The sequence below is a fragment of the Lagenorhynchus albirostris genome, chromosome 12 (assembly GCF_949774975.1).
Source record: "Lagenorhynchus albirostris chromosome 12, mLagAlb1.1, whole genome shotgun sequence".
Classification (NCBI taxonomy): domain Eukaryota; kingdom Metazoa; phylum Chordata; class Mammalia; order Artiodactyla; family Delphinidae; genus Lagenorhynchus; species Lagenorhynchus albirostris.
In genome coordinates this window covers 59,755,779-59,777,026 of record NC_083106.1, presented here as the reverse complement: position 1 = coordinate 59,777,026, position 21,248 = coordinate 59,755,779, and the positions used below count along the sequence as shown (strand labels likewise).

General features: G+C 36.1%; 1 protein-coding gene across 2 annotated transcripts in view; it reads right to left on the bottom strand.

Moving 5' to 3' along the window:
- Positions 1-21,248, bottom strand: part of MMS22L (MMS22 like, DNA repair protein) — a 138,749-nt gene that overhangs the window by 29,230 nt on the left and 88,271 nt on the right. For both annotated transcript variants that reach the window (XM_060167611.1, XM_060167610.1), the window contains exons 14-17: positions 12,227-12,420; positions 7,609-7,759; positions 5,719-5,870; positions 4,780-4,922 (exon numbers count right to left, since the gene is read on the bottom strand). In XM_060167611.1, coding sequence (XP_060023594.1) covers positions 4,780-4,922; positions 5,719-5,870; positions 7,609-7,759; positions 12,227-12,420 — 640 coding nt within the window. The remainder of the gene's footprint in view (positions 1-4,779; positions 4,923-5,718; positions 5,871-7,608; positions 7,760-12,226; positions 12,421-21,248) is intronic.

Sequence of the window (21,248 nt, the reverse complement as noted above, 5' to 3'; positions counted from 1 at the left end):
TTTTCTTTATAAGCCATTAGATGCCAGCTTAACTTTCTCAGAGGGAAAAAAGGATGAGGTACAAAGGGTAGAAATGGCAAAATGGGGAGGCTGAGGAGAGAAATGTGAGGTGAGGTAGTAGAGAATAATGGTGAAGTGAGAAGAGGAAGGGAAATAAATGAGAGGATGAGTTGAGGGAAGGTGAGAATAAAGAAGAGTTGAGAAGTCACTAGAAGAGTCGAGATATGGGGATATATGTATAGCTGATTCATTTTGTTATAAAGGAGAAACTAACACACTACTGAAAAGCAATTATACTCCAATAAAGATGTTAAAAAAAAAAGAATAAAGAGAAAACTGGCTAGAGATGGGTTAGAAGGTTTGAGGAGAGTAGTAAAGTTTCCAAGCCATTACTGGGAACTTAACAATGAATTTCAATTACCCAAATTGGACCATGAATGGCACCAGTATGCACGGTTATGTGATTTTTCTCCTGCAGCTCTCAGGAAATAACACAAAGGAAAGAAGGCAGGTGGTTGTACTGATCCAAAGTTGAAGATTTGCAGGTGTAACGATAAGACAAAGGATGGAAGACTGTGAGTGTGTTGGTTAAGGGTAGTTGAAGTGAGGCCTCCAAGGGGTTCAGTTAAGGTAGGTAAGGAAGAAAGTGAGACCTTGACAGAATGCTGCGCTTGGAGAAAAGGGAGAGGAAGGTCATGATGAAGTCACTCAGAGAAATGGAAGCAAGGCAGTGATAGACTACTGGAGAAGTTTTGAAATGAGGGCTCAAGATAAGTTATCCAAGGTGATATTAAAGTTAGCCATGATGATGATAAAATGTAGAATGGAGGAAAAGATAAGGAACCTAGTGAACTTGGAAGATTGGGAGGTAGACAGCTGAGAATAAGAGATATACTTGATGAATCCCTTTTTCCATTTAGCTCTCTGCCCTTGGTTCTCTATACTTCTTTCCCTAGACCAGAAATTCTCAAACTTCGTCTCAGTTCCCTTTTACACACTTAAAAATTGAGGATCTTAAAAAGCTTATCATTTGGGCTATATCTATTGATATTTATATTACAAATTACAATAGAAAAATTTAATTTATTCATTTAAAAAAATAATAAACATTATGTTACTATAAGTCATATATTTTTAGTGAAAAATAACTTTCTTTTCCAAAACAAACCAAAAAAAATACTGATAAGTGGCACTTTTTTTTTTACATCTTTGCAAATCTCTTTAATGACTAGCTTAAGAGAAGACAGTTACAATCTCATATCTGCTTCTGCATACAAGCTGTTGCAATATGTTGCAGATAAAAACAGTTAAGTCAATATTTCTGTCAATATTAGAAAATTAAGAAAGACATACATATTTAATCCATACATCAAACAAGAGATCACAATGGAAATTGAAAAATATTCTAAAATACAAAATAATGAAGATATTGCAAATAAATCTGGTGGGATGAAGTTAAATTTGTGCTAAATGAAGAATTTATAGTCTTCAATTCAGATATTACAAAGAACAAGCCTCTGAAAATAAATTTTCTAAGTATAAATATAAGATAGAAAAAGAACAGTAAAGTAGAAGAGTGAAAAATCATAAAAATAAGAGCAAAAAAAAAAAAACCAATTAAGTCTCAGAAATATATGTAGTTGGAAGAGGAAAAAGTATTTTAATAAAATTTTCAGATAATTGTGGGAATTCCTCTTTGATATTACACCAAAACTTGACAAGTGGTATTTCTTAAAGGTTAGTTGTAATATGGAATCCAAAATCATGTCAATGTATGTTCTGTTCTCTGCTACGTTATAAGCCATTGGTCTGTCTTGTGCTTTGAATGAATGTTTTCCACACATGCATACTTTCTAAAAAGCCTGTACTTGTTATCTGAAAAATTTTGGTTCATTGAGTTATACAGTTTCCCAATTTGGACAACACATTTCATTGTCCATATTTTAAAAAAATCATATTTGTTAATATCACCAGTGTTGTCAGAAAGTCTTTAATTATCAAGAAACTCTCAAGCTCATGATGACAAATACAAATGTTCCAAAATTCTAATTTTCTTAAAAGCTCAAATTATGTTAATATCAAAAAAATGCTGTCAGTTGACTTCTTTGAAGTGATAGGCTCATTTTTAATAAAATATTTGCCAAATACCCAAGTCTGAATAACCATACTTTGTCAGTTGTTCTTTCACGGTAAAAGCGGTCAGTTCAGCTTACAACTCAATCACATAAGTGGCTCTCACTTAGACAACAATCTTGCTTTCATATGCAACAAAAGTACTTTAAATATATTTCCTATTGTCATTCACAGAATACTAAAAGGGCATGTACTCAAGGGTGAAAATTTATTAAAATTAGTAACTTTACTGCTTCATTAATGATACTCTTAAGTCAAACTGGCTTTTTTCCCCCTCTGTGATTGCATGGCCTTGAAAATTATACTGACTACTAGTATAATCTTGGGCCATGGTGTTGATTTCTGCTACAGCTTTTACGCTATTTGTACAAACACCAATATAGTTTTGAGCTCACAGAACCCCTGAAAAGTATTAGTGACTCCTAGAGGTCTATGAAACAGACATTTAAGAACCAGTGCCCTAGATTTCAATATTTCTCTATGTTTAGCCTTAACCTCCCCAGACTATGAGACGTATATTTTTCAGTGCCTTGACTATCCTCACCTTCATGTCACACTATCATTTCTGTGCAAAGAGTTAATATAGCAGGGGCCAATGTCATTACCCTTAAGAGGCCTATTTGCACGGTTGGTCCTTGGTTGGTTTTTGGACCCTTAGATTTTCCCCATCATCTCCCAATAAGAATGGCTCACTGTGCCTAAACAGTTTGTGCAACCAATACAGTTTATACTGAATATCTGCTTTCCTTCTGGGAGTCCGGATTTTTAAAAGTGCCAAACAAACAGGTCCTAGGTGACCAGCCCCCATTAAAAACTCTGGGCACTGAGTCACTAATGAGCTCCCCTGGTTGACAGATTTCATAGGTGTTGTCCCAATTCCTTGCTGGGAGAATTAAGCATCTCCAGTGTAATATCACTGTAAGAGGACTCTTGGAAGCTGTGCCTGGTTTCTCCAGACTTCACCCCCGAACTTTTTCTCTTTGTTGACTGTACTTTGAAACCTTTCACTGTAATAAGTCATAGATGTAAGTACAACTATATGCTGAGTTCTGTGAGTCCTCCTAGTGAATCATAATAGCACCTGGGGTGGGGTGACCATGAGCACCCCTGACACAACCTCAAACTAAACAGGTTTAAAATTGGACTTCTCACCTACTTCTGCCCCACTCTAAATCATGATGTTCCTATTTCTCCTTAAGGTCATCATTTTTCTGGTTAAACACAGTATTTATTTCATAATCATTCAAAAATCCCAGAGTGCAATCTTCAATTCCTCCTAAACTCACTAGCTTCTGGCATTAGTGCTCCTGCACCTTTAATTTACTCTATTGTTACCAATTTTCTTAAAGTCACTTGATCAAATCAGACCTACTTAAAAATTTATAAAGCCTGTTCACAGGATAAAATCTAACTTCTTATACCAAGATGCTCTGAATTCTTAACCTACTGATTGAGCTATCAACTAACTGACATTTAGCATATACTGTCTTATATTATTATTTTAGCCTTTGTGTATGTCTTGTATTCTCAGATAAGTAAAAGTTCTCTAAGATCAAGGACTAGTTCTTTTGGTTCTTCAAATCCCCAAGAAGTCCTCACATAATACTATCTAGCACTTAGCAAACAACTATTATTTAGTGAGTAGTTAAAAAGCAATTAATTTGGATAGGATTAAATTAGGAGAGCCTTCGAAAATGATCAGTGTAGTGCATGACTTCTACTTCCCTTTCTGGTCCAGTATGGTCCCCAGCATAGGTGTTGAATTAATTAATGATGGAGATCCAATCAACAACTAAATAAAAGGCTCCAGAGAAATATGTATTTTATATCTACATCTACTACTACGAAATATTTTTAGGATTTATATGACATCTCTAACTGTAACAATTGTACTTTAACTTAATGAAAACCAATGGAAGAATTCACATTTATGGAAAGAGCTTATGGATTGTAAGGACCTTCGTTGCAGTTAATACCAACTACTATGTGGGAAAATAAACTACGTTTTACTGTGAATAGCTTACAAAAACACTAATCCAAGCACATTAACGACCTCAGTTAGGCTATAAAACAAAGACTATTACATAAGACAGATTCCTACAAAATTAATAATTAAAAATACAATGTTGAATGGGACTATTTATTACAGAGGCAAAATAAAACAAATGGATTGGTTTTTAAATCCCCAACCATGCTATGATATGAAGTAGTTGGTGCTTATGCTGCATACCCTAAAATTTTACTGTAAAATTTACACTGTTCATTACAGGGTGGTAAACATTAAGTTGGAACTATTATGGACCATATACAAGGAAATTTAAGTACCTGAAGAATATTGTTATCTAACAATTTCAACAATAAGATACTCCTACAATTTAGATCAGACTTGGAGTTAAGGTTTTTATGGGGCATTCTTTACTCTTATTATTTTTTATTACACGTAATTCTTCTGCTGTCCTGAAGAGTGAGTTGTGCTATATCTTAGATTCACATTTTTATTCCTCCAGAATTTTATAATAGCGGCAACCAGTAATATGATTCAATTTAAAATAATTCATTTTATGGAAAAACTTTATGAACACTTCAAGATTTTTGGAAAAATAATTGTAACTGATCTGAACAATTATATTAATGAATAAAAAATACCTCGAGGAACAGAACAAGTGCTTTTTTAGGGCCTTCTTGCATAGGTAAATATTCAACTTGAGCCTTTGAGAGAATATTCTTTACTTCTGAGAGTTTAAATAGCAACCTTGTCAGTTCAGCCAACTGTTCCATGTAGTCTTTTTCTGTTAAAATAAAATATTTATATAATATGTTTATAAATTTATGTTTTATATATATATGTATATACACACACACACATATATATGGGAGAACAGGGAACGTATCATTCTTCATTTATGACAATGCTTTCTTTTAAAATTAAAATTTCTACATTATTAAAAACTTCTAAGTTTCTCTCACTATGAGAAGGCTTTATTTAAAAACAAACAAATGAGTACTTGTGAACGTCCTAGTCCCAAAAGCTATTCACGTAAAGCCAACTGATTTAATAATATATAAAAGTAAATTTGGAGCATGTTTTCAGTCCAGCCTTTGTGGGATTTATGAATGGCCATAAACAATAGGTTTAGGATAAGGCACACCTTACAGACAATCAGAACTGTATGGGATATTAAAAACAAAAAAATTACAAGGAAATGGGATGAAATTGTTCATAACTGGATATTTTTCTTTATAGGGTGTTAACAGTGTGATATATGGTTATTTACTTCATATTTCCACTTTTTTTTGTGATCAGTTTCTTGAAGGTAAAAAAATAGCTCGTCATTTGAGAGCAAATTTTTGTTCCTAGCTTCCAAGGAAACAAGTTCTTTTATCTTTATAGGAGAGAAATTTGTCCTATACAGTTACAGGAAAATATCAAGAAAAAGAAATAGGCTGCAAAAGGAAGTAAATTTCTGTTCATATTAATACCTATTTACAAATACATTTTTTATCTTTCCTATTAATTTACATAATGAAACAGGAAATTTTAAACATACTTAGCTATCTAGAAAGCAAAACACCTGCAATACTTACCAACTGCCTGTTCAGTATTTAAATCAATGAACGAGTCATCTGGCACATAAAGGTTTTTTATATACATTTGCAAAATGCAACGGATCCATGATCTTATAGTTAGGGCTTGAAAAGATACACAGCCTGAATGAGAAAGCGCTTCACATAACATGCTGTAAAAATAAGTTGATGGATATTAAAAAGAGAAACAAAAACAAAATCCTGACAATGTATTCCCTGAGTACAGAGATTCAGAAATAAAGGAAAACATTCTAATATCCCCCAGTTCTTGGCCTCACTTATTTTACAGACAAACACACTAATGCAGACATGCATTGCTGAAAATAAACTCTACAGATACACACAAAATGATATTTTAGACAAATATTCTTGCTTTCATTTGTAATGCCCTAGTTTTTAACTTTCCTTTTCCCACTGATGGCATACATATAGGCTAATGCCAAAGGAGAAAGGGAAAGAAGAACATGGTTAAAATTAGAAAAACAAGGAAGGGGATTAACTAGCTAGGTGAGATAATACTAAAGGAAGTGGCAAGTACAATAAAAAACAGTGGCCCTTAGAGTAAACACAGAAGGGGTCATGACCAAGAAAAAAGGTAAAAAGACAAAATACATTTCTATGTGGCTCTCCTGACCAATCCCGTTCCCATCCCTTCCTTTCCTGCTCCCCCACCTTAATAATGACAGGAGTCATTATTAAGGAATTCAAAATAACATCTGAATGAGATTAAAAAAAAATTATCTTACAAAGTCAAAAGCCTAGTTAAATCTGATTTCTAATCATTTTATAAGTGAGGATAGAGAGAATGAAGATGGTCTTCACCTAATTATAAATGTTATGTAAAGTTAAGACGCTTGAAAAATACATATAAATCGTAACTCTAAAAATACTGTTTTGAAATACTTTGAATATAAGTTATCATAAAAAAAGAGAACACAAAACAGAAGAACTCAGATGGGTCATTTATTACTTATACAACCTTCCCAATGTTACTTACCAACTTTGCATTTCAGTTCCTTCAACTGTGACTAACACACAATATTATTTTAAAAACTGAAATCCTTTCAGATAATTTCAGCAAAAGTATTTAATAAATAATATAAATAAATGTTTGTTGTTATTAAAGAATTCTTAAGCTGGAAGGGATCCTGAAAGTAATCCAATTGAAGGTGAACTCCCTTACTTTACAACTGAAAGCCAGTGAGAAAATGATTAATGATTCTGCTTAATGAATTCCTTTTGAGAAGAATACCTCTCTTCATTTTCACTGACTGGCAGGCAGCTGGGATCAGACCTACACCGGTCTCTTAGGTTTGTGTATTTATTTTATTTTCCCTCATCTTGATAATCTTATTTGAATTGTCCTGATTATTCTATACTATTTCTATTATCTATTGCATATTTTTTCTGTTGGGGTTCCTCAGATCTCTTATGTAATATGGCAGGAGACACTTAAAGATATGGAAACCAAAGTTCAGGGTGGGGAAGTCTCTTGTTCATGACTACACAAAACTCAAAGCTTTAAACATCTAGCTGTGAAGAGGAAAGCTATCATTAAATCTAAAACTACAGTAATATAAGTGTCTTACATATTCAGCAATATTAATTGTATAATTTCTTTCACAATGGTGAGTGAAGAAAGGTCTTTTCAGGATGAGGATGAGGCAGTCCTACAAAAACCGTTTTGACAAAACAGCAACAACACTGTTTTAAGAAAGCTTTCCCACTATTAATACTGTCAAAATGCTGATACACAGAAAAGCCACAAACTGCCCAAGTGAGAGTATATATAGTAAAGATCAGTTTTTATTGTGAAAATTCTTACCTTCCTAGTAAACTCATCTATCGTGGGCTTACATTAATGTGCATACCTGAAATAAAAACACTTACCTATTTTGTAGGAAATGACTTAAATATCTGGCTACAACTTGGGGCCAGACGATATCATCCCAACCAAAAAGTTGTATCATTGATGTAACTGGCTGAGGCTGAAGATCTGATGGAGCTGTGCTGGGCAAGTCCATTGCCAGCAAAGTAAAATCTGGATTTAAAATGAGAAAAACTCACAGTGAGAATTTTTTAACCCCTCCCCCAAATTATATCAATAGTGATTTTTAAAAAATTAGCACTAAATAGTAAAATGTCACATTTTAGAAACGTACAACAGAAAGCTAAAACTGAACTAAATTCATGTTGTTGAAGAAATTTCTGTGGCGATCATCTGGATCTCCAAATAAGGGTCTAGAATAATCATTCTCAGCATCATCATGATGAATCTATAATGGCCCCCTCAAATGGCAAATTCTACACCTGATGTCTCTGCTTATGTGACTCTCCCATTCAAAAGACCGATTACAAAAATTATTTCTAGCATCCTCTCTTGTCCAATTGAGTTAATTTACTCATCACCTGCCACAGAGTTCTTCCTCACTTTGGACACTGGACATTCTCTTCTAGTAAAAAGTGATCTTCTACAATCAATCAATGATACTCCACTTCCCTCAGAACTCACAAAGCCTAGGAGCTAGAATTCCTTAGGTCACCATGGTAAACAAATGTACTTTATTTTGTGATTTCCTGGGATTCCCCAACTTAATCTGCACTGTATCACTATATGTTTATCAATAAATTGCTTCTTAAGTACTGCTCCTATGCAGCTCTCTCAAATGGTGGCTATTTATTCTCCCACACTCTCGTACACAGGACCCACATAAGGTGAGCTTACTTCTTGGTCCACATGGCTGCTTCTATACCATTCTCCCTTCCCCCTCCCTTTGGCTTTGAGTCTTAGGTCATCAGATTAAGTCACCAGCACTAACTCTCCTTGTTGCATTTGTCTACCGTTTCCTCCTTCACCTCCTCTCATCCCTTGAAGATTTTAGCTCACTATCATCCTTTCTAACTGCACTCCTGTCATAGTCCTTGATGATTTTTTCTTCCAATCTCCTGGCACTGAACTCCTCTCCTACAGTGAGTCTATCTTCCATTCTACTTTAGCCATTCACTCCCATGGTGATACAGAGACCTTGGCACTACCCATAAGTACAATCTCACCATAATTTCCACTTTGAAGACCCCTCTTTCTGGCATCAAACTACCTTTCCAACTCTCCTCCTCTAGATTCCCAAATCCAACAATCCTTTGATTCCACCAGGACCTACAATTCATTGATCCTACAAGTTTTCCCCTTCCTTCCCCTTTTTAGGCAGCTTGATTACATGGTCCATTATTATACTGATTTTCATATACCATCAACTCCCTTGCTTCTTATTTGATTTTTTGTACTTTCCTGGAAAAAACACCATGTGTTTAATTACATCCTTGGTCTTCTCCCCACATGCACCTACACCTACACAGTATAAATGGCTGGTGAACAACCATGCTGACTGATCTCACTTCAAGTTTATGACTACAAACTTTAAGTGGACTCTTAGAGCTGGCCATCATTTCTACCACATTTCTCTAGTCCATTCAGTCTTTTACTCTCCTAGAGGATTACTGCATACCTTCTTTCCTTGTTCCATCATAAGCCAGCATCTCCTCCCCATCTTCACTTTCAGCTAATGACCTTACTATGTCACAGAGAAATGAGAAATGTCAGAGGAGAACCACCACATCTACCCAGCAACCTCCACCTGGGCCCATTTACTCTGCCTTCTCTTCTGCTACTACAGGATATCTGAGGCCAAGTCCTCTATGGGATCCCATTTCTCTTGGCCATTAAAACACAAGTGAGTCTCTTGCCACATCAAGTTTTCTCTCACTCCTAAACATTCCTGTCAGCATTATAAATATGCTGAAATTTCTCCCATGTTATTAGAAAAAAATCTCTGACCCCATTTCCCTCTCCAGCTAACATCCCCATTTTTCTGTTTCTCTTAGACAGTGATACTCAAAAAGATTTACTACATTTGCAGTCAGCGATTCCTCTTCTCACATTTTCTCTTGGATATCTTCAATCAGGCCTTTGTCTCTACCCACTACAGCAAAACTGCTCTTGAAGGTCATCAGTGACCTCCATCCTACTAAATCCAAGGACCGATTCTCAGGCCTCATCCTACTGGACCCATTAACTGCATTTGAAGTGTTGATAACTGCTCCTTCCTTGAAAAGCTCTGTCATTTGGTTTCCAGGGCACTCACTATACTTTCTTGGTTTTCCTCTCACCTCACTGGTATTCCTTTGCAGTCTCCTTTCTTGGTTCTTCTTTATCCTACAAATCTGAACATGGGAATATCCTAGGGCCCTATCCTCAAACTTCTCTTTTTACTGGTACTTACTCTACTAGTAGTCTCATCCAGTTCATAGCTTTAAAGACTATTTATATATACATAGTTTCCAAATTTAAATCTCCAGCTTAGACCTCTTCCCTGAACCCTAGGTTCATTATCCAGGGGTCTAACTCAACATCCCTACTTGAACTTTAATGAACATATTAAAAAAAAAATGTCCAAAATCAAAATCCTAGTCTTCACTCACAAAATCTGCTCCTGCCACAATCTTCCTCATCTCAAACAAGGGGTTCTCCCTTTATCTGTTTTGCTTACCATATCATACCCACTCAGAAAATTCTGTCAGCTCTACCTTCATATTGGAAATCTGACCACTTCTCACCACTTCTACTGCTACCACTGTAGCCCAAGGTGCCCAGCTCTGAGCTGTTACAATAGTTCCCTACATGGCCTCCCCATCTTCCGATAGTCTTTTCTCCAGCCAGTAGCCAGAGGGATCCTATCACTCCTCTGCTCAAGACCCCAACAGCTTCTAATATCAGGGTAAAAGCAAAAGTCTTCACAGCTACGTACAAGGCAGAACACAAAGTAGTTCTCCATAACTGCTTGACCCCATCTCTGACTACTCTTACTCCTTTTCTTATTCCACGAGAGCTTTGACGGCTTCCTGTAGTTCCTCAAACACACCAGACACACTCTTGCCTCTGGACTTCTGCATAGCTCATAGCTGCATAGCTGCATATTTCACCTCCTTCATGTCTTTGCTCAAATGGTACTTACACAGGTTTTCCTGACAATTCTGTTTAAAATTATAACTTGCCTCTGGCTTTCCCTATCCCTATATTTTTCTATATTTTTATTTTTCTATATTTTTATTTTTCTCCATAGCATCTCACCATCTGACATATTACACATTTTACCTACTGATTTATTTATGTTCTCTCCCCGCCACTAGACTATTAGCTCCATGAAAACATGGAGCTTATACATGAAAAAAAGAATTGCAGTCCTTTTTTTTTCCCATTGGTATATCCCCAATGGCAATAAAAGTGGGTATTCAATAACCTTTTTTTAATGCAGGAAATTTCTCTCTCCTATGAAGTCTTTATTTCAAAACGAACCCAAAACCCACACATATTTTGCTTTATATCTATATACTGTTTATTTTCAGTGCCTAGGACAGCACTGACTCAACTTGTATGATATAATTTTTGGTAACTAACTGGGAGTTGGGATGATGAATGGAAGAAAGATAAGTCATATCGGCTAGTAATGACTGCTTTGGTTAAACTGAATATCAATATTTATTTTCACAGACATTACACTGGTTGGAAAACCGTTGCCCTGTCACAATTCTTCAATCTATGTATCACTGTAAAGTCTTAATTATGCAAGTGTTACCAGAATTCAAGGTCTTTTAAAATTTATATCATGCAGTCTTTTCTGTTGTGCTTTTAGCTCAGCTTTCCTCATTCACACCAGGGTAAAATAAACCTTGGTTTAGATCTTAGGTTTTCAAAAGTGTTAATATTTAAATACATTAAATACCTTCATATAAGTTGCACTTAAATACATGCAGTCACCATATTGATCTCTCTCTATTCCAGTATTTCTTAACATACATTGGGTAAAATATCCCTTTGTGAAAGATAATGACTTCTTTTTGGGAAAGTGCATATATGCACATATATTCAAATTCTTGCCTATAATTTCATCTGATTCAGAGTCCCTTAAAGCCTAAGGACATGTCCATAGGCTAATAATCAAATTAAGTAAAAATTACAACCTAAAATAGAATCTAATGAAGTCAGAACAATAACATTCTCTATACTCCATGTCATTCTGAGCTCATCTGCTTGATGTTGAAGTGGAATTCATGCTACATCCTTTATTGCTCTTTATTCAACTTCATCTTATACTAGATATCTGAACATACAATTTGAAAATAAACTACTCGAACTAGAAGAAATCAAATGTTGCCTTACTTTCCAAATAATGCATGCATAAGAAAAGTTCACGTACATTCAATATTTTTAAGGTTAAAAGTGATCTTTTGTTTTTAGAAAATGATCACTTAATTTTTACCTTTACTAAGAGGAAAATAATAAACAAGCCAAAGGTTCCTAATTTTAAAATATGTACCTCTTTTCATCTTTCTGGTTGACAAAATATTTACTGCACCATAATAAAATAAGGGTTTGTTACCAAGCAGACAGAAGAAAAAACTGACAGAGTCTGCAAAATGAGAAAGTAATTAGCAAATTAACAACGCTGACCTGCAGCTGCATCCGCGAGTTGTGAGGGAGGCACTATCTGTGACATTCTCTGACTCTTCAAAAATGAAAAGAAATGCCTCCATAGTGCACTGGCAACTGCAGCAAGGTGGCGCTCTTTAGCCGATAATGAAGACTGCACAATGAGGTCCACATTCTCCTTCTGAAGTTCCTGACACAATTGTTGATGCATACTCCTAAAAAGAAATAAAAATACAGCTAACACCCGACAAATACTCACAAAAATTTTTCTTTAAATACATTATTGGCTTTTAACATTTACACCATATGAAAACTGAAGAACTGTTTTATATAATTAAAACCTTTATGCCAAGACATGCATTTCTGGTTATTTGATGGATGAATGATGGCATATTAAGCACCATAAAGTTAATGTTAATTACTAATGTCAACCATTAATTATATGCTTTTTAATATGGCACATCCAAATAAGAAACAGGCAGCTTCAGAATGAAGGTCTGAATTTTGCAACTATGCAACTATGACAAGTGATTTTACTTACAATCTAGACATAAAAACAAAATTTAAAACCATTTCTCCTGTGAGCTTTAGGGCATGATGTACCAAGAGGACAGTGAGTATTTATGGTTTATGCGTGATATTTTAAACTAAAATACTTTCCTTGTTTAGAGCAGACACAGGTGTTGAGCTAGTATATAAAACTGTGCTAGATACAACCTTATTATCAGTACATTGGTCCAAAAAGATCTATAAGCATTTTCACACAGTAGAAAAAAATAAAAAGTTATTCTCCATAAATCCATAAAACATGAATTCAATACTGTCTCAAGTTTCAATTCATCATTTACTCACCTTTTTTTCCTATTGAAAATTTAGATATCTCTAGACCTTAAAAGAAACATAAGAGGGGTATATACTAAAAGATTTTTCTAGTGATCTGGAATAGAAGGCATTTATGCAATATGCCCAGCAGTTAATAATATTATTTAAAATTAAATGTGCAACCGTGATATTATTCCTGTTTCTGTTTATATTACTGCCATCTCAATTGAGGGTAGACACAAATGCATGAATACCATCTTTAGATTTGCTTTCTTCAATTAAAGAGGAAGCAGTGAAAACCAACCAGTGGAGCTAAGGCAGACGGCTTCCTTCAATAATGGTAGTATTCCATTAAGAAAAACGACTAGTACTTTAAAAAAGAAGGAAATATTACATTAATTCCAACACTCCTGATGTTTTAAATCAGTTCATCTAAGGGAAGTGGACACTCAAAATAACTATATAAAATACAGAACTAGTGCATGTAACTAAAGCAATTCCACAAAAAGATCAAACTGGTTGCAAGACCACATCTTCGTACTTTTCCCATAACTACACAAAAGTAAAAATTTTAAGTATAAATTATGTAACACTAGGACTCTGTGCCTCTCTACATTGGAATTCTTAGAGGATCATGAGATACTACTTAATGCTACTTGAAGTACTGAAAAATAAAACAAGTGTACAAATGCCTGGGGAAAGAATATCATAGTAAGCAAGGCTCATAAAAACTAACCAAATATCTGCTATGTTCTCTTTGTGTAAAAACCTGCCTGAGATGCTTTCAACTTGAACTAGTGACTAAAGAACCATTTCAGGTCCTTTAGCTTTGAGTAAGATGAATATCAAATCACTAAAATCCATTAGGCAACTAATTCATCTGCCTACATCCACAAAGCAAAGTTCATGGGTACATTTCAAGACACTGGAATCCAAGTAAAATAATACCACCATTTGTAAAACCCATCTATAGCTTTTTCAAAGTACATTGGTCTCAAAGGATAATAAATAACTTACTGTATTTGGGTAGGATGGATTTTACTCACTATTTCTAAATAAAATAAGCCATTTCTTCACTCACTAAAATCTATTCCCCAGGAAGGGGTATTATTTCTGATCATCCTTTATTTTTATTTTTTTAATTTTAATTTAATTTTATTTTTTTGCGGTACGCGGGCCTCTCACTGTTGTGGCCTCTCCCGTTGCGGAGCACAGGCTCGGGATGCGCAGGCTCAGCGGCCATGGCTCACGGGCCCAGCCGCTCTGTGGCATGTGGGATCTTCCCGGACCGGGGCACGAACCTGTGTCCCCTGCATCGGCAGGTGAACTCTCAACCACTGTGCTACCAGGGAAGCCCTGATCATCCTTTATGATGCCAGAAATTCTTTAAGTAAAGATCAGAACAATTCTGTAAGATGGGTATCATTTAATCCTCTTTATAGATGATGAAGATGATAATAACATGCCCAAAGGTCACATGGCTAAGAAGAGTTGGCCCCATAATCTGAATCAGAATCTGACTCTGAAGCCCCTACTTTTCCCTTACACACTAAGACACACACCCTTATATGCTAAGATGCACGCACATGCGCGCACACACACACGGTTTAAATATTGATCAATTTTCTTCTCTCCCTACTTGGGTTAAGAAATTTTAGTAAGCCTAAGAAAAGAAGCTAGCTAGACAAGCCGCATGTAGCTCTTTGCCTCGTGAAGAGGCAGGGGCAAATGTTTTGAGTAAAAGACTAACTTAACATGGGTTAAAATCATTTTGGAAATACACAGATGTGGAAATACAGATAACCAGCCCACTTATGTTCTAAAAGATGTAATACATTATAGCAGAAAATAAAATCTGCTGAACATCAAGTTATTCAAATTGCAGCTCTTATAGTAGAAATAATAGCAACATCTAGCATTTATTGGTATTTACCATGTGCCAAGCACCATGCTAGTTATTTTGTAAGCATTGTTTCTCACCCCATGTGGTAGGTACAATTATTATTCAAATCTTATAAATGAGGAAACTGAGGCAATAGAAGTAACACTTGTGTTGGGTAAAGCTGCTGGTTATTAGCAAAGCTACTGTGAGCTGTGTGACCTTGAAAAAAAAATGAGTAACCTCCCCAATTCTTGCTTTCTAAAGAGTTAAGATTAGGAACAATCATTTATCATCCACCCAACAGGGTTATTGTGAAGATCACATGAAATAATGTCCTCAAAAGTGTTTAGGGGGGGACTTCCCTGGTGGTCCAGTGGTTAAGAATTCGCTTTCCAATGTCAGGGATGCAGATTCGATCTCTGGTCGGGGAACTAAGATCCCACATACGGTGAGGCAACTAAGCCCACGCGCCACAACTAGAGAGCCCACATGCCGCAACTACTCAGCCCGTGCGCTCTGGAGCCTGCACATCACAACTAGAGAGCCCATGTGCCGCAACTACTGAGTCCGCGCGCCACAACGAAAGATTCCGCATGCCACAACAAAGATCCCGTGTGCTGCAAGTAAGACATAATGAAGCCAAATTAAAAAAAAATAATAAAAGCGTTTAGGAACCTATTGCTACACTATGAAAACACCCAAACTTTTACATACCTAGTTATCCAGGTTTTCATACGCTTCTATTTTAGCTCTGATATCCTGCCTCTTTTGGCTTACCTCATTAAGTTCAAGCACTTTCCTGTTTCCTGTATCCAATTGCTCTTGTGCCCCACTTTCCAGGATTTGTTTTCCTGTTTTTATCTTCATGTTACTTCCTGTTGTGATTTCACATATTCACTCATCCATCTTGCCCTCAACCTTCCCACCCTCACACAGACACACAAATGTACTGAGGCATCTATCACATAAGACGCACTGAAACCTGCAGCATCTGACTGCTGCTATCTGCCAGCCTGGTCTCTGAGGCATTGTTCCTCCCTAATAACCTGGACAGGGTTCTGGGAACACTTATTAGACTACTACATCTAGGTTTTACTTCTCATCTTTGTATGCTCTTGCTTCTCCTATAACTGGTAACTATAGAACAAGGTATGACATACCGTACATCATTTTCCTGGTAGTCATAGTTGCATATGTAATACTTCTAACATATTATGCCTCAAAATGTAAAGAAAAGTCGTCTATTGATGGACCTTGCACCACATAGAAAAAGCATAATATAATAAATGTGAGTGATAAGAGCTAACAGAAAGCAAGGGATTAACAACTGAATTCCTTTTTTAGTTCTACTGCAAAACCTGCCAACTTTCTTCAATCTATATTAGTAAAAAATATAATGGGAAGTTCTAAGTTAAAAAAAGTTGTTCTAAACCACTATGAGTAATTACTCCAAGTGCCTGATTGATCTAACTAATGGAAAACTGGATGGGAATCAGGATACTCTACAATTTTTAGTTTCAGCTAAATTCACTAAAAAAAAACCTTAGGTACTCTGGATCTTCTTGTCATTCTTATTCACATCTATAAAATAGGGCTATAATCTGCTCTACTACCCAGAAAGAATATAACATAACCAAAGTAATGACATTACCAGAAAACAAAACAAACAAAAAAACCCCAAAGTTTTAAAGCTAGAAGGTATCTTAAAAATCATCCAACCCAATCCTGTCTTCAAAAAATAAAAACAAAACAAAACAAAAACAGACGCCAGGCATACAGAGAATAGTGCAAAGCCTCACTAGGAAATGATAGTAGCTTAAGTTCTGACCCCCAATTCTGTGCATGCCCAGCGTTCAGGGAGAGGCAATAAGTCAGAAACCAAGCTGGCAAGCAGCCGCTCAGGCACACCCAGCAGTGTCTCCCTGTAATGGCACCTCAGTGCATTTGTGTGTATGTGGACGAGGAGGTGAGTGGGTGGTAACAACTGAGTGAATAGGTGAGATCCAGGCAAGGAGTTTGCTGGCTGTTTTGACTATTGAGGGATTATAACAAATAAAAAGCCCAGTACTGGCAATGATGCTTCTGGTCACATATAATGCACCATTAAGGCATTAAAAAGGCTCCTCAAGAGGTACGGAAAATTATCCAAATGAACTTGTCTAGGAGAGAGCCAGCTTGTGACCCTGGAAAACAGACTTAGTTTTTTCATCTGTTAAATGGGAATAATACCCTACTATCCTCCACAGAGCTGCTCAAGTTTCAAATCACACCACTTAGGTAAAAACAATTTGTAGACTATAAGGCAAGATAATATTTACTTCAGTCTCATTGCTACTGATTCTAATTCCTAATAACCACGTTCATAGATGCAGTAGAGCATTATCTAGAAACACATGGGCTTTAGAGACAAACACACCAGAGTATAAATCCTACTCTCTCAACTACTAGTTGCATGGCCATTTCCTCAACTGCTGTAAGAATTCTTAATAAGAGATATTCAATAAATGGAATAATTATTATTATGGCCAGAGAATCAAAGACTGTTTATTGAGAATATATGCGCCTGCCCAATTCTAAGTTTTTGATCTTTATTAACTAATTTAATCCTGTACATACTATTATTTCCCCCATTTTGTAGACAAGAAACCTAAATACAGAAAGGATAAATCATTTGATTGGGTCATACTGTTAGTCAGCAGCAGAGCCAAATTTTGAAGCCAGGCAGTCAGGCTACCATGCCAACTCTGCTACAGCTACTACCTCAAATACCATTTTACTACCCAAATAAGTAATACATGTCTTAAATGTCATACTGCTATATGCATTCATTCATTCATATGCTAAGCTCCTAAAAGAGGCAGTTACAAAGTAGTATAACATCCAATCCTAGTGGCACACCAGATGCACACACATTCAAAGTTTAACACTTCTGGGGAATGTAGACTATTCTACAGGGATTCTAAAGGTCAAGGACATACGATCATTTAAAATTTTCCTGTGGTCCACAATTGAGTTAATTTTTAAGACTGAGGAAAGAGAATAAATCAGGAATCCAGTGTTGAGCCTAGCAAACCAAGCATGCTTATACCAATACCGCCTTATGGTTTTATAGAATAACACGGATGAAGTACTTAAGGTAAGGTAGTTTGCCCCATCCCAAAAATAGGGTATAGCATGAAAATATATCAATAAAAAGTGATTGTTTTTAGGAATTACCCTTATAATTGTATTAGTCTTATATTTGTAGATGATTATGGGTCTCAAATGACTTAAGTGTTTCAGTGATATTTCACTGCATTTTATGGTACACTAATAATAACAAGGATCTACTTCAGTAGTTATCAATCTTGACTATCATCAAAATCATCTGTAGAGCTTTCTAGAAATACTAAAGTTCTAGCCTCACTGAAGATCCTACTGCATCTTCAAGTTTGGCCCTAAGTATATTACTTAAAAAAAAAAATTCTCACTCAGTGGGTCTGGGGAGGGGCCTGAGAATCTACATTTCAAGTAGGCCGATTTTGCAAGCCCATGGACCACACTTCAAGCAGTTACCTTCCTGGCTTTTCTTGCCTACAAAGTGGGAATAATAATAATACCTATAGGATTAAATTAGTTAGTTAAAGTCAAACACATAGAATAGGGCTGACACACTATTCTCAATGAACAGTCTTTGATTTTCTGGTTAACAGTAATAGATACTCCATTTATTGAATATGTCCTATTTGATTCTTGCAACAGATGAGGAAATGGTCATGTAACAAGTAGCCCATGAACCACACTGAGTAGTAAGACTATTTGTAATTCTGTACTAGAGGAGGCTGATAATCATTCCTCTACTCTGTAGTCTTAAGTGTAAAACAAAGTACAGGTTTATTTAGAAAACAAAGATCATTGAGTGCAGCAGAATCAAATGGGCATGGAAATGATTCTCAGAGGACAGGTTAAGGACAAAAAAGGTGAAAAAGAGGAAATTAAAAGCACAAAGGCATATAAATTCCATACATTTACTCTCTAATTCAACACATATTAGACATGGTCTAAGCAGTAGGGATATAAAGTTAACACAACAAAGCCTCTGCCCTTCTGGAGCTTACATTTTAAAAAGAGACAGATAATTAAACAAACACAGATGTGGAACACCTCAGGTTGTAGTGAACTTTATGGATAAAAAGAAATCAAGGTATAGGGATAATGAGTAATGAGGGCTAATATTTCAACTAGGATGATCAGGAAACACCTTCTCATAAGGTGACATCTGAGCAAAGACTTAAATGAGTAAGGGGGAGAACCACATGGATATAGGCGAGGAGAGAATTCCAAGGAGAAGAAACAGCAGTGCATAGGTGCCTAGGCTGATGGTTTCATGGGCTCAAGAACAACAATTAGGAGGCCAGTTGGCTGAAGCACAAAGGGTGATAGAAGGAATAGCAGATGAATTCAAAGAGGTAGCTGGGTTCCAGATCCCGTAGGGTCTAGTAAGCCATGATAAGAACTTTAGATAAAATCAAAGTGGATAACAAGCCACGAAAGCAGAAGAGTAACATAATTTATATCTTAAAAGGAACAAATGAAAAAGCAAGGTGTTTGGGGAAGGAAAAAAAAAGTAACCACTCTGGGCTTCCCTGGTGGCGCAGTGGTTGAGAGTCTGCCTGCTGATGCAGGGGACACGAGTTCGTGCCCCGGTCCGGGAGGATCCCACATGCCACGAGGCAGCTGGGCCCGTGAGCCACGGAGAGGCCACAACACCATGGCCACTTAGCCTGCGCATCCAGAGCCTGTGCTCCGCAACGGGAGAGGCCACAACAGTGAGAGGCCCGTGTACCACAAAAAAAAAAAAAAAAAAGTAACCACTCTGACTATAATGGAGAATTTTTATAATAGCATTAGAAGGCAAAAAATTTTAGAATAGAAAATAGGGCCATATTTGTTTGGTCACATATTCTCCTCATTCACTTCACAGGAAGTTACTCAATGCCAGTCACTGTATGGAATGCCAGAGGTATAGAAATAATTAAGGTACAGCCTGCTATTAAAAAAAATAAAATCTAGACCTCATTCTGAAGGTAGTAAGGAACCACTGAAGGATTTTGAACTGAGGAGTGATATAATGAAAACAGTGCTTTGGAAAAGATTAATCTAGTAATGGCAAACACAGTGGGTTAGAAGAAAAACTGACTAGAGACAGGAGAGACTGATTATGAAGCTTCTATAAACATCTAGGTATGAGTTAATGTGCAATTTGATCTACTTTACGAAGAAAAAAGAAAGCTAACGGTAATTATTTGGCATTTTGTGAAGGAGAAGAAGGAGCAATCTATGTTATTGCTAAGTTTTGGGAGAGGGAAACAAAGTTAGGAGGGACAGTTAATGACTACACAAGGAGAGTATATTTTGATTTGAAAACAGAAAATTTAAGTAACAAAATCCCAAAAATTTTTGGAAATCTAGACCTAGAGTCCAAGAGTACATTCAGACTAAGGAATCACTGTGCCCAGTAGCTCAGCTCATTTTAATGTCTATTAATTACATGAGGTACTGTATTAGATGCTATCAAATATGGTCCTTGCTCTCAAAGAACGTACAATAAAGTGAGGAGACAGAGGTATCTACAGAGTATTATAATGTACACGAAGGGAACATTTGGTCCAACTAGGGGTTTGATGAAGGCTTCATAGAGTAAACACACCATTATTAGATTATGAAAGTTAGTTAGTTAACTGAAGTTTTAGTTAACTGAAATATAATACAAAAAGTTTCAGAAAGTTGTAGTAACATAAGTAAAGCATAATGACATGAAATTGCATGGTATATGAGGGGACTCACAAACAATTTACAACATTCATAAACAATTTAGTATTACCAGAAGATGAAAGGTCAAGGGGCAGAATGATGGAAACTGAAACTAGAGTACTGATGGAGACCAAGCCATGGAGGGCCATGACATCTAAAAAGTTAGAGCTACAAGTAAACAATTCTTTAAGGCAGAGAGAATTAACAGAGACAAAACCAACCTATATACCCAACGTATATCTTCCCATAAATGTTCCCAATATAACCTGGAGCTTATAAGCACTACCTTAGACATACATGCATTTAAACACCCTGTGTAACTGCACAGGGCAATGTTACAATATTATTTGTCTTTGAAATATTTTCATTAAAAAGCCCAACCTCTTAAATATGTGTATGTATGACTTGGTACATATACAGTTAATCATTGAAAAATACTGGGGTTTATCTGCGTATAATTTATAGTTGGTCCTCCAAATCTGCAGTTCCTCCACATCCAAGGATTCAACCAACCATGGACTGTAGTACTGTAGTATTTATTACTGA